General features: G+C 41.3%; 1 protein-coding gene across 2 annotated transcripts in view; it reads left to right on the top strand.

Moving 5' to 3' along the window:
- The window catches only part of LOC106578703 (tyrosine-protein kinase Yes), a 48,347-nt gene that overhangs the window by 22,482 nt on the left and 11,550 nt on the right, over positions 1–14,315 (top strand). For both annotated transcript variants that reach the window (XM_014157819.2, XM_014157821.2), the window contains exons 4-8: positions 1,911–2,010; positions 2,674–2,772; positions 6,725–6,828; positions 7,185–7,334; positions 8,404–8,559. In XM_014157819.2, coding sequence (XP_014013294.1) covers positions 1,911–2,010; positions 2,674–2,772; positions 6,725–6,828; positions 7,185–7,334; positions 8,404–8,559 — 609 coding nt within the window. The remainder of the gene's footprint in view (positions 1–1,910; positions 2,011–2,673; positions 2,773–6,724; positions 6,829–7,184; positions 7,335–8,403; positions 8,560–14,315) is intronic.

The following is a 14,315-nucleotide window of genomic DNA, read 5'->3' as shown; positions in this document are numbered from 1 at the left end:
ATATTCCCAGGTAAGAAGTTTTAGGCTGTAGTTATTATAGGAATTATAGGACTATTTCTCTCTATATGATTTGTATTTCATATACCTTTGACTATTGGATGTTCTTATAGGCACTTTAGTATTGCCAGTGTAACAGTATAGTTTCCGTCCCTCTCCTCGCCCCTACCTGGGCTCGAACCAGGAACACATCGACAACAGCCACCCTCGAAGCAGCGTTACCCATGCAGAGCAAGGGGAATAACTACTCCAAGTCTCAGAGCGAGTGACGTTTGAAACGCTATTAGCGTGCGCCCCGCTAACTAGCTAGCCATTTCACATCGGTTACACCAGCCTAATCTTGGGAGTTGATGGGCTTGAAGGGGTGGGTATAATTTGTGGAACGTTCCAACAGGAATCTGTTCCAAAAAACGTAAAGTAAAAGGTTGCCAACCAACAACGCATACAAAGTAGCAACACATACAAACCTAGCTAATTAGCTGCCGAATAGGCATCAACTCACTACGTAGCTTATTCTTAATGTTTGTCCATAGGCAACCAGAGTGACATTTTTCGGGAATAAACGAGATGAGTGAAAAACGCAATGAAATAGACCACTCCCTACCCGGTATCTTATTCTGCCGCTATACAACTTTGTATGCGTTGTTTTTTGGCAACCTTGTTATTTACGAAGTTTTTGGAATAGATTCCTGTTGGAACGTTCCACAAATTATACCCACCCGGCTTGAAGTCATAAACAGCTTGAAGCACAGCGAAGAGCTGCTGGCAAAACGCACAAAAGTGCTGTTTGAATGAATGCTTACGAGCCTGCTGGTGCCTACCACCGCTCAGTCAGACTGCTATTTCAAATGCTAGACTTAATTATAATATAATTAACACACAGAAATACGAGCCTTAGGTCATTAATATGGTTGAATCCGGAAACTATCATCTCAAAAACAAAAGTTTTTTTTCTTTCAGTGAAATATGGAACCGTTCCGTATTTTATCTAATGGGTGGCATCCCTAAGTCTAAATATTCCTGTAACATTGAAGGTTGTGCAATGTTATGTCATAATTACGTACAATTCTGGCAAATTAGTTCGCAACGAGCCAGGCGGCCCAAACTGTTGCATATACCCTGACTGCGTGCAATGAACGCAAGATTAGTGACACAATTTCATGTTAGCATGCAATATTAACTAAATATGCAGGTTTAAAAATATTTACTTGTGTATTGGTTTTAAAGAAAGGCATTGATGTTTATGGTTAGGTACATTGGTGCAACGACAGTGCTTTTTTCGCAAATGCGCTTGTTAAATCAACACCCGTTTGTCGAAGTCGGCTATGATTCAATGAGAAATTAACAGGCACCGCATCGATTATATGCAACGCAGGACACGTTAGATAACTACACATGGTTGATGATATTACTAGTTTAACTAGTGATTATGTTAACATTGATTGTTTTTTTTATAAGATAAGTTTAATGCTAGCTAGCAACTTACCTTGGCTTCTTGCTGCCCTCGTGTAACAGGTAGTCAGCCTGCCATGCAGGCTCCTCGTGGAGTGCAATCTAAGGCAGGTGGTTAGAGTGTTGGACTAGTAACCGGAAGGTTGCAAAAACGAATCCCTGAATCCCCCCGTTCCTAGGCCGTCATTGAAAATAAGAATGTGTTCTTTATTTAACTAGGCAAGTCAGATTAAGGTGTAAAAAAAAAAAATAATAATAATCGGTGGCCAAAAATACCCGATTTTTGTTATGAAAACTTGAAATCGGCCATTCCGATTAATCGGTCGACCTCTAATCTGTACTGGTTCTCCACCAAAAGTAGTCAACAAAACTCTTTGAGTCCCCTAAATGTATGTACTGTCCATGAATTTCACTTGTGCTTTTGGAATGTTTTATTTAATGTTTTCTGTCTGTGTGTTTAGGTGGGGTTACGTTCTTCGTGGCCTTGTACGACTATGAAGCCAGAACTTCAGATGACCTGACGTTCAAAAAAGGAGACCGCTTCCAGATCATCAATAACACGTGAGTTCTTGTGGGCCCTGGTCAAAAGTAGGGCACTATATATGGAATAGGATGCCATTTGGGATGCAGGCTCCCTCTTTGCACCTGTTCTATACAACTTTCTTCTTACATGTTAAATAAAGGTTAAATATAAATAAATAAAATAAAAAAACATGGGTTAGATTTTTGTTTTCACCCTCTTATCCTGTTTTTACACCCAGATCACTGGAGTATTTCATGTATTTAATGAAACCCCTTTAACACAGATGTGCCTTAGGTCATAAATACCTCTCTGCTCTAGAATGTAGCCTTGGTTGACTTTGTTCAATTCAAATATAGCATGCCATAATATAGCTATAGAACACATGCATAAAAGACAGCATGTACAAGACATAACCAGACTACCGTTACTAGGAACCGTGAGTGCTGGAGTGTGCAGACAGTAGTGATGCATTTACATTTACGTCATTTAGCAGACGCTCTTATCCAGAGCGACTTACAAATTGGTGCATTCACCTTATGATATCCAGTGGAACAACCACTTTACAATAGTACATCTATATCCTTTTTTTTGGGGGGGGGGGGGGTTAGAAGGATTACTATATCCTATCCCAGGTATTCTTTAAAGATGATACTAGAGCTGGATGATTCTCTCTCTCGCTCTGTGTGTTTTTCCCCCTACAGAGAAGGGGACTGGTGGGAGGCGCGCTCCATCAACACAGGGAAGAAAGGTTACATTCCCAGTAACTATGTGGCTCCAGCTGACTCCATCCAGGCTGAAGAGTAAGGCCCTTGTTTATCCTCTCACCTAACCTAACCTGATTAGGACCTTCCACTGACACAACTGCACTATCCTAACCACAGCATCATGATCATGCATCACATGCCTTTCACTGGAGGCACATTCACATTTTTTTATTACATTTTTTTAATTTAACCCGGCAAGACAGTTATTTGCAATGACAGCCTCCTGGAGAACAGTGGGTTAACTGCCTTGTTCAGGGGCAGATTGACAGATTTTTACCTTGTCAGCTCAGGGATTCGATCCAGCAACCTTTCGGTTACTGGACCCAATACTCTAACCACTTGGCTACCTGCCGCCCCAAACTAGAATAACTCATAGCTTCTTCTGCTCTCCTGAGGCCATATGTATCAAGCGTCTCAGAATAGGAGTACTGATCAGGTTCCTCCTGTCCATGTAATCTTATTCATAGCGATCTACAGATGGATCTTAATTTGATCAAGACAACTTTCCTGCATTTTTCAATTTGTAGTGTATTTGAGGTTTAAAAAGGCTTCTGAAGTTTCCACTTTGACATTTCAGACTTCATTTTCATAATGTATCAACCCCTACAAAAATGTCCATGAATTTAATCCACATAATAATCAGCATGACTTGTTGCTGCAGGATTATTTCCCTGCTGTAGAAAACTGGCTCAAATTAAAACTGGCTCTAAATCAGCACTCCTACGCCTGAGACACTTGATACATGTGTCCCCAGGGGGTTTCATCTACCATCTCATATTGGATATAAGCCTAGAGGTTTATGATCGTTTAGCAAGGAAATAGAATGTAATCCTGTTTGTTAGATGACCCCTGATGGACTCCAATAATTCTGTATTTCCTCTCATTGTGTATTTCAAGTTTGACTTTTCCAAACACGGAAATGATCCTTACTAGTATTGAGTCAAATAAAGTTAATAATAACATAAGCCGGTATTCACATCTAGACGTTCCGCTAGCGGAACACCTGCTCCAATATCCAATGATGGGCGTGGCGCGAAATACAAACTCCTCTAAAATCCGAAAACTTCCATTTTTAAAACATATGACTATTTTACAGCATTTTAAAGACAAGACTCTCGTTAACCTGTTGGGTCTAGGGGGCAGCATTTGCACGTCTGGATAAAAAAAATGTACCCGATTTAATCTGGTTACTAATCCTACCCAGTAACTAGAATATGCATATACTTATTATATATGGATAGAAAACACTCTAAAGTTTCCAAAACTGTTTGAATGGTGTCTGTGAGTATAACAGAACTCATTTGGCAGGCAAAACCCTGAGACATTTTCTGACAGGAAGTGGATACCTGATGTGTTGTATTGACTTTAAACCTATCCCATTGAAAAACACAGGGGTTTAGGAATATTTTGGCACTTCCTATTGCTTCCACTAGATGTCACCAGCCTTTACAAAGTGTTTTGAGTCTTCTGGAGGGAGATCTGACCGAACAAGAGCCATGGAACGGTGATGTCCCATTAGACACCTGGCGCGCTACTTCATGTTGGGTACCCTCGTTCCAATACGTTATAAAAGACTATGCATTCGTCCACCTTGAATATTATTCATGTTCTGGTTAAAAAGGCCCTAATGATTTATGCTATACAACGTTTGACATGTTTGAACGAACGGAAATATATTTTTTTCCCCTCGTTCATGACGAGAAGTCCGGCTGGCTTACATCATGTGCTAACGAGACGGAGATTTTTGGACATAAATGATGAGCTTTTTTGAACAAAACTACATTCGTTATGGACCTGTGATACCTGGAAGTGACATCTGATGAAGAGAATCAAAGGTAATGGATTATTTACATAGTATTTTCGATTTTAGATCTCCCCAACATGACGTCTAGTCTGTATCGCAACGCCGTATTTTTCTGGGCACAGTGCTCAGATTATTGCAAAGTGTGATTTCCCAGTAAGGTTATTTTTAAATCTGGCAAGTTGATTGCGTTCAAGAGATGTAAATCTATAATTCTTTAAATGACAATATAATATTTTACCAATGTTTTCTAATTTTAATTATTTAATTTCTGACGCTGACTTGACTGCCGGTTATTGGAGGGAAACGATTTCCTCAACATCAATGCCATAGTAAAACGCTGTTTTTGTATATAAATATGAACTTGATAGAACTAAAAATGCATGCATTGTCTAACATAATGTCCTAGGAGTGTCATCTGATGGAGATTGTAAAAGGTTAGTGTATCATTTTAGCTGGTTTTATGGTTTTGGTGACCCTGTCTTTGACTTGACAAAACATTACACACAACTCTTGTAAATGTACTGTCCTAACATACTCTAAATTTATGCTTTCGCCGTAAAACCTTTTTGAAATCGTAAAACGTGGTTAGATTAAGGAGATGTTTATCTTTCAAATGGTGTAACATAGTTGTATTTTAGAAAAATTTGAATTTTGACATTTATTTGGATTCAAATTTGCCGCTCTTGAAATGCACCTGCTGTTGATGGAGTGCACCACGGGTGGCACGCTAGCGTCCCACCTAGCCCCAAGAGGTTAATCTAACCACACTGTCCGATTTCAGAAAGGCTTTACAGCGAAAGCAAAACATTAGATTATGTCAGCAGAGTACCCAGCCAGAAATAATCAGACACCCATTTTTCAAGCTAGCATATAATGTCACAAAAAACAAAACCACAGCTAAATGCAGCACTAACCTTTGATGATCTTCATCAGATGACAACCCTAGGACATTATGTTATACAATGCATGCATGTTTTGTTCAATCAAGTTCATATTTATATCAAAAACCAGCTTTTTTACATTAGCATGTGACGTTCAGAACTAGCATACCCCCGCAAACATCCGGTGAATTTACTAAATTACTCACGATAAACGTTCACAAAAAACATAATTATTTTAAGAATTATAGATACAGAACTCCTCTATGCACTCGATATGTCCGATTTTAAAATAGCTTTTCGGTGAAAGCACATTTTGCAATATTCTCAGTAGATAGCCCAGCCATCACGGCTAGCCATTTAGACACCGACCAAATTTAGCCCTGACCAAACTCTGATTTACTATTACAAAAGTTTGATTACCTTTGGTGTTCTTCGTCAGAATGCACTCCCAGGACTGCTACTTCAATAACAAATGTTGGTTTGGTCCAAAATAATCCATCGTTATATCCAAATAGCGGCGTTTTGTTCGCGCGTTCAAGACACTATCCGAAGTGTAAATAAGGGTCACGAGCATGGCGCAATCCGTGACAAAATATTTCTAAATATTCCATTACCGTACTTCGAAGCATGTCAACCGCTGTTTTAAAATACATTTTTATGCCATTTTGCTCGTAAAAAAGCGATAATATTCCGACCGGGAATCTGCGTTTAGGTAAACAGACGAAAGAAAACATAGCATGGGGTCGACGCGGGCACACGCCTGAGTCTCACAGTACTGTAACCAGCCACTACCCAAACGCGCTACTTTTTTTCAACCAGAGCCTGCAAAGCCACGATTCAGCTTTTTGCCGCCTTCTGAGAGCCCATGTGAGCCGTAGGAAGTGTCACGTAACAGCAGAGATCCTCTGTAATGGATAGAGATAATCAAGAAGGGCAAGAAATTGTCAGACAGCGCACTTCCTGCATGGAATCTTCTCAGGTTTTGGCCTGCCAAATGAGTTCTGTTATACTCACAGACACCATTCAAACAGTTTTAGAAACTTTGGAGTGTTTTCTATCCAAAGCTAATAATTATATGCATATTCTAGTTTCTGAGCAGGAGTAATAATCAGATTAAATCGGGTACGTTTTTTATCCGGCTGTGAAAATACTGCCCCCTAGCCATAACAGGTTAATGTGTGTCCTCTCATAGGAATAGAATGATGTGCTAGATCTGGAATGCAATAAATACTTGGAATGGCTTGGGTTTCTCAAGGACAGATTTGGGAAAGGCTCATTTTCAAAAGTCTGTGTTCTTCCTCAGGTGGTACTTTGGTAAAATGGGCCGTAAAGATGCCGAGAGGCTGCTGTTGAATCCAGGCAACAACCGAGGCACCTTCCTGGTGCGAGAAAGTGAAACCACTAAAGGTGAAGATGATTAGTGTGAAATCGTGCATGGATTGCATCTCAAGTAACACGCTATTCCCCATGTAGTGCACTACTTTTGAGGGTTCATATTCAGAAAGCGTCTCAGAATATGGGTGTGCTTTGATCCAAGATCAGATTCTCACCATCCATAATAATCTGATTAATTGTGATCTAAAAGGCGAAAATGATCTTAAATCAGCACTTGAGCTCATATGATGCCCTAAGTAGTGCACTATATGGGGAATAGGGAGTCATTTAAGACAGCCAGTGACACTCTCATTTACATGAATAGATAAAGCCTAGATCTTAATACTGTTGGTTGGATGGACGAAGAATCTGGTCATTGTCTCCTCCAGGTGCTTATTCCTTGTCAATACGAGACTGGGACGATGCCAAAGGCGACAATGTGAAACACTACAAGATCCGCAAACTTGACAACGGGGGTTACTACATCACCACACGCGCCCAGTTTGACACACTGCAGAAACTGGTCAAACACTACACAGGTAGGTCTTCTAGCTCTTTTTCATAGGATCTCTCTCTCTCTGTCTCGGTCTCTGTCTCTCTCTAAGCCACTCACTCACCTCTCTTCTCTAACACTCTCTCAAACTCACTCTCTTACAGACCTGCTACCCTGCAAATGTAATCTTGCTGAGCGTGAGATACTCCTATTCATTTCAATGAAACCTGGGTGGAAGCAGCACGGCTCCGCGTGAGGCTTGCACTGATCATCATAAAATGACACTGGATCTATTTTGAAGAGTTTTATGTGCAGCTCACGCACGAGAACACTTAATAAAGTGTCTTGCGTTTGGTTCACACCGGCAAAAGGATCACGCGTCCAATGTATTACCTAAAAAACAACTGTTTTCCCAACACCCGAGTGTAGCTCCCCAGTAACTTTCTAATTTACAGCTTCCCTCCCTTCTCCAAGAGCAGAGCAGTTCCTGATCTAAAATGCACTCTCTTTTACCACAGTCTCTCTCCATCTCTCTCTCTCTCTCTCTGTCCCTCGTCTGTGCTTCGGTAATACCTGGCCTACCTGTAATTTTCCCGGTGATTTCTCCAGCTAGAGGAATGATACTCAGATTGAATATTTAATGGATACCTTCCTTAAGTGCTTTCCTTGTCACTAAAGGAGAGACATTAAAGCGCTCTGGGAGAGCCCACTTTGCGGCTGGTTGTGTCCCAAATGGAACCCTGTTCCCTACATAGTGCACTACTTTTGACCAGAGCCCTATGGGACCAGGTGAAAAGTAGTGCGCTATAAAGGGAATAGTGTGCCATTTGGGAGATAATCTACTTTTCTCTGGTGCATTTTGAAACCAGCAGGTCCAAGCCGTGTTAAACCATCCTCTTCTCATTCATATTTTAGCTGTGTAATAATAGGCTGAATTTAGCCGTATCGCATGTCGTACGGAAAAACTTGAAGTAATGTGTGAAATGTCCCCTTTTTAAGCTACGTTCGGTTTTCCTTATATATTAGTTACTCCTGTGACTCAGAAAAATGTTGACCATGGTATTTATGTGTGTGTGTGTGCGTGCATCTGTGTGTGTGTCTGTCCTCCCGCTCAGAGCATGCAGACGGGCTGTGCCACCGGCTGACCACGGTGTGCCCCACAGTGAAGCCCCAGACTCAGGGCCTGGCCAAGGATGCCTGGGAGATCCCCCGGGAGTCCCTCCGCCTGGAGCTCAAACTGGGCCAGGGCTGCTTCGGAGAGGTCTGGATGGGTAAGACTGTACACATACAGACAGACAGAGACACACACACATACTTGACACTCCGAATGGTCTGGATGAGCAAGACAGACAGGGAATATACAGTATGACATATTATTATACTACTATGACTTTTAAAATCACCCAGCAGTGCTATTTGTCGAGTTAGCTCAGAGTAAATGTTGCAATTTTTCAACCATTCCTGAACCTGCAACCAAAAACAAGCTACACATGGGCAGTACCAAAACAAGTGACCTAATGATTGTCTCTTCGCAGCAAAATCTGCAGAGCTGGGAGGGTTGTAATCCCCCATATATATGACATTCTATTGGTTGCAAGAATTTGGTATAATAATTTAAATTGAAAAACTCAACGTTTTGAATCCGGCGTCGTTTTGTGTATCAATTCATAAACCATGTGCCATGGAATCGGTATATCAAAAATCTCCTTCCAACTATTTTGCAACCTGTATGGCGCATCTGTCAATTGTTTGGTCCTAAAATGAAACTGGCATACTTTTTTTTTATTTATCACAATTTTTCTAAGGCCAATTTTGGTCCTTAATGCAAGACTGACAGACAAGTTCCTTACCTTCTCCCATATCCACTTGTGTCATCCATTTTTGCAGTAATGCTGCAATCAGTTGGTTGTAATTTTGGGAAGAGCAGACATTTCCATGTATTTTTGTTAGCTGCTTGTGTGACATAATTCCACCAGTCCTATTTATGATATAATTCACAAAGATCTTTTTTTTTTTTTTCATAAATAATGTTTTTTCATCAATTAGTATATTTGAGTTAAACCATAGTATTTGTTCTGTCTTTTATAGCGGATTAAACTGAAATTGCAACCAACCCACAGTTCCTAGGCTGTCATTGTAAATAAGAATTTGTTCTTAACTGACTTGTCTAGTTAGGTGTAGGCAGGGTAAATAGGTCAACTGGGATATGACTAAATAATTAATCAGCGTGCAAATCATTATTCAATATTAATCCAGAGAGGTTAGAAAAATTATCTAGCTCCTGTCAGGCTGTGCAGGGATCCAAATCAGCGTACAATGACAGCTTTGTTTTTAAGCCCTGAATTTCTAGCCCCTCAATATTGTTGTCGGATCTGACTTTAATAGCTAACATTTCAATGGCCATAATAAATAGATATGCCGATATTGGACAACCTTGTTTTACTCCTCTTGACAATTTATTACTTTCTGAGAAGTAGCCATTATTTATTATTTTACACCTGGGGTTACTGTACATAACTTTAACCCATCGTATAAGAGATTCTCCTAAATTCAAATAGTCTAGGCATTTATATATACATTTCGGGCGTGCCTTTTCAAAGTTAGCTATGAATACCAGGCCTGGTTTCCCTGATTTTTGTTGTTGTAGTGTTCTATTGTTTCCAGTACTTATATTATCTCCAATGTATCGTCCATGTAAAAACCTGTTGTAAATTACTATTGTAGCTGGAAACGGCAGATTTTTTATGGAATATCTACATAGGCATACAGAGGCCCATTATCAGCAACCATCAGTCCTGTGTTCAAATGGCACGTTGTGTTAGCTAATCCAAGTTTATCATTTTAAAAGGCTAATTGATCATTAGAAATCCCTTTTGGAATAATGTTAGCACAGCTGAAAACTGTTGTTCTGATTAAAGAAGCAACAAAACTGTCCTTCTTTAGACAAGTTGAGTATCTGGAGCATCAGCATTTGGGGGTTCAATTACAGACTCAAAATGGCCAGAAACAAAGAACTTTCTTCTGAAACTCATCAGACTATTCTTATTCTGAGAAATTAACGCTATTGCATGCAAGAAATTGTCAAGAAACTAAAGATCTCGTACAACGCTGTGTACTACTCCCTTCATAGAACAGCACAAACTGGCTCTAACCAGAATAGAAGGAGAAGTGGGAGGCCCCGGTGCACAACTGAGCAAGAGGACAAATACATTAGTGTCTAGTTTGAGAAACGGACATCTCACAAGTCCTCAACTGGCAGCTTTATTAAATAGTACCCACAAAACACCAGTCTCAACGTCAACAGTGAAGAGGCGACTCCGGGATGCTGGCCTTCTAGGCAGAGTTGCAAAGAAAAAGCCATATCTCAGACTGGCCAATAAAAATAAATGATGTTCAAAATAACATAGACACTGGACAAAGGAAGATTGAAAAAAAAGTGTTATTGACAGACGAATCTAAGTTTGAGGTGTTCGGATCACAAAGAAGAACATTTGTGAGAGAGACCAAAAAAATGAAAAGACGCAGGAGGAGTGCTTGACACCATCTGTTGTCAAGACGACTAGCTATATTGAGCCTCTGCCATGTATATTTCACTAGGTCAGGATATTTAAGGCTCCATGTATCCACTAGTTCCAATATATTGATAATATTAGTAATTTCCTTAAGTGCATGAGGGTGATAGTTTGCAGTGTGATTTCCTTTTATGTTCCGTTGAGGTACACTATATATACAAAAGAATGTGGACACCCCTTCAAATTTGTGGATTCGGCTATTTCAGCCACACCCATTGCTGACAAATGTATAAAATCGAGCACACCGCTGTGCAATCTCCATAGACAAACATTGGTAGTAGAATGGCCTGACAGAAGAGCTCAGTGACTTTAACGTGGTACTGTCATAGGATTGCACCTTTCCAACAAGTCAGTTCTTCAAAATTCTGCCCTGCTAAAGCTGCTCCTGTCAACTGTAAGTGCTGTTATTTTGAAGTGAAAACGTCAAGAAGCAACAATGGCTCAGCGGCGAAGTGGTAGTCCACACAAGTTCACAGAATGGGCCGCAGAGTGCTGAAGCGTGTAGTGCGTAAAAATGGTCTGTCCTCGGTTGTGAAACTCCCTATTGAGTTCCAAACTGCCTCTGGAAGCAACGTCAGCACAAAAGCTGTTTGTCGGAGGCTTCAAAAAAGGGGTTTCCATGGCCGAGCAGCCGCACACAAAGCTAAGATCACCATGCGCAATGCCAAGCGTCTGCTGGAGTGGTGTAAAGCTCACTGCCATTTGACTCTGGAGCAGTGGAAACATGTTCTCTGGAGTGATGAATCACGCTTCACCATCTGGCAGTCCGACAGACAAATCTGTGTTTGGCAGATGCCAGGAGAACGCTACCTGCCGAATGCATAGTGCCAACTGTAAAGTTTAGTGGAGGAGGAATAATGATCTGGGGCTGTTTTTCATGATTCCGGCTCCTTAGTGAAGGGAAATCTTAACGTTATGGCATACAGTGACATTCTAGACGATTCTGTGCAGTTTGGGGAAGGCCCTATCCAGTTTCAGCATGGCAATGCCCCCATGCACAAAGCAAGGTCCATACAGAAATGGTTTGTCGAGATCGGTGTGGAAGAACTTAACTGGCCTGCACAGAGCCCTGACCTCAATCCCATCAAACACCTTTGGGATGAGTTGGACGCCAACTGTGCGCCAGGTCTAATTGTCCAACATCAGTTCCCGACCTCACTAATGCTCTTGTGGCTGATTGGAAGCAAGTCCCTGCAGCAATGTTCCAAAATCTAGTATATTTAGCCCCCCTGTACACATGGATCCTAGGGCTTTTAAGAGAGAGGGGCCCATTCTTTAAAAAGAGCACATGGTGACGCCTACAGTACAGATCCAGATTCGCAGCCAACGTAATTTCGAACACATTTGCCACGTTTGTACCCCCCCCCAGCTGATGGAGCTCGCATATCCCCTTTCGCCCCAACACCCACACAAGTGTCCCCCCATTTTGACACATCTTCCCAAGCACCTCTTTGCAGTCAGACCATTTGATTATTCTGTGCTGCCAGGGCCACAATAATATGCCCCCTCTCTGATTGTTCAAGTGCAACTCCCTCCCCATGGGTTACTGCAGCCAGTGTTGCCAGCACTGCTACTACCTGGGTGGGGGTACTCCACTGGAATTCCCACCTGCTAGGTGCGAGGTCATCAAGGTTCTCATTAGCAGCTTTGAGAAAATCCCATCTGGGGCTTTGGCTTTTGGTCCTACCCTGCCAGGCAGGGTCAGACTCTTGTGGGGGCGGTGCTGCTTTAGTGGATCTCAGACCGTGTTCACCTTTCTGTCATGACTGCATAGGCTGCTTGCAGCAGGCCTATAAAACAGATAAGGACTTCTCCTTAGTGGGTGGGTCGCTCAGGTGGGTGTCTAGGATATAGGGTTGGCACCGTTCGATCATGATAGGACAAAAAACAAACAAATTATATATACAGTTGAAGTCGGAAGTTACATACACTTAGGTTGGAGTCATTAAAACTCGTTTTTCAACCACTCCACAAGTTTCTTATTAACAAACTATAGTTTTGGCAAGTCGGTTAGGACATCTACTTTGTGCATGACACGTAATTTTTTCAACAATTGTTTCGACAGATTATTTCACTTATAATTCACTGTATCACAATTCCAGTGGGTCAGAAGTTTACATACACTAAGTTGACTGTGCCTTTATACAGCTTGGAAAATTCCAGAAAATGATGTCATGTCTTTCGAAGCTTCTGATAGGCTAATTGACATAATTTGAGTCAATTGGAGGTGTACCTGTGGATGTATTTCAAGGCCTAGCTTCAAACGCACGCAGTGCCTCTTTGCTTGACATCATGGAAAATCAAAATAAATCAGCCATGACCTCAGAAAAAACATTGTAGACCTCCACAAGTCTGGTTCATCCTTGGGAGCAATTTCCAACAGCCTGAAGGTACCACGTCTGTACAAACAATAGTACGCAAGTATAAACACCATAAGACCACGCAGCTGTCATACCGCTCAGGAATGAGACGTGTTCTGTCTCCTAGAGATGAACATACTTTGGTGCGAAAAGTGCAAATCAATCCCAGAACAGCAGCAAATGACCTTGTGTAGATGCTGGAGGAAACGGGTACAAAAGTATCTACAGTATAGCCATAGTAAAACGAGTCCTATATCGACATAATCTGAAAGGCCCCTCAGCAAGGCCCCTCAGCAAGCCACTGCTCCAAAACCGCCATAAAAAAGCCAGACTACGGTTTGCAACTGCACATGGGGACAAAGATCATACTTTTTGGAGAAATGTCCTCTGGTCTGATGAAACAAAAATAGAACTGTTTGGCCATAATGACCATCGTTATGTTTGGAGGGAAAACGGGAGGCTTGCAAGCTGAAGAACACCATCCCAACCATTAAACACGGGGGTGGCAGCAACATCTCAATACATCAGTCAGGAAGTTAAAGCTTGGTCGCAAATGGATCTTCCAAATGGATAGTTACCCCAAGCATACTTCCAAAGTTTTGGCAAAATGGCTTAAGGACAACAAAGTCAAGATATTGGTGTGGCCATCACAAAGCCCTGACCTCAATCCTATAGAAATTTTGTGGGCAGAACTTAAAAGGTGTTTGCGAGCAAGGAGGCCTACAAACCTGACTCAGTTACACCAGCTCTGTCAGGAGGAATGTGCCGAAATTCACCCAACTTATTTTGGGAAGCTTGTGGAAGGCTACCTGAAATGTTTGACCCAAGTTAAACAGTTTAAATGCAAGGCTACCAAATACTAATTGAGTGTATGTAAACTTCTGACACGCACTGAATGTGATGAAAGAATGTGATGAAAGAAATAAAGCTGAAATAAATCATTCTCTACTGATATTCTGACATTTCACATTCTTAAAATAAAGTGGTGATCCTAACTGACCTAAGACGGGGAATTTTTACTAGGGTTAAATGTCAGGAATTGTGAATAACTGAGTTTAAATGTATTTGGCTAAGGTGTATGTAAACTTCCGACTT

The sequence above is a fragment of the Salmo salar genome, chromosome ssa19 (assembly GCF_905237065.1).
Source record: "Salmo salar chromosome ssa19, Ssal_v3.1, whole genome shotgun sequence".
NCBI classification, from domain to species: domain Eukaryota; kingdom Metazoa; phylum Chordata; class Actinopteri; order Salmoniformes; family Salmonidae; genus Salmo; species Salmo salar.
The sequence above is the reverse complement of the archived record's forward strand: the minus strand, read 5'-3'. Positions and strand labels throughout refer to the sequence as shown.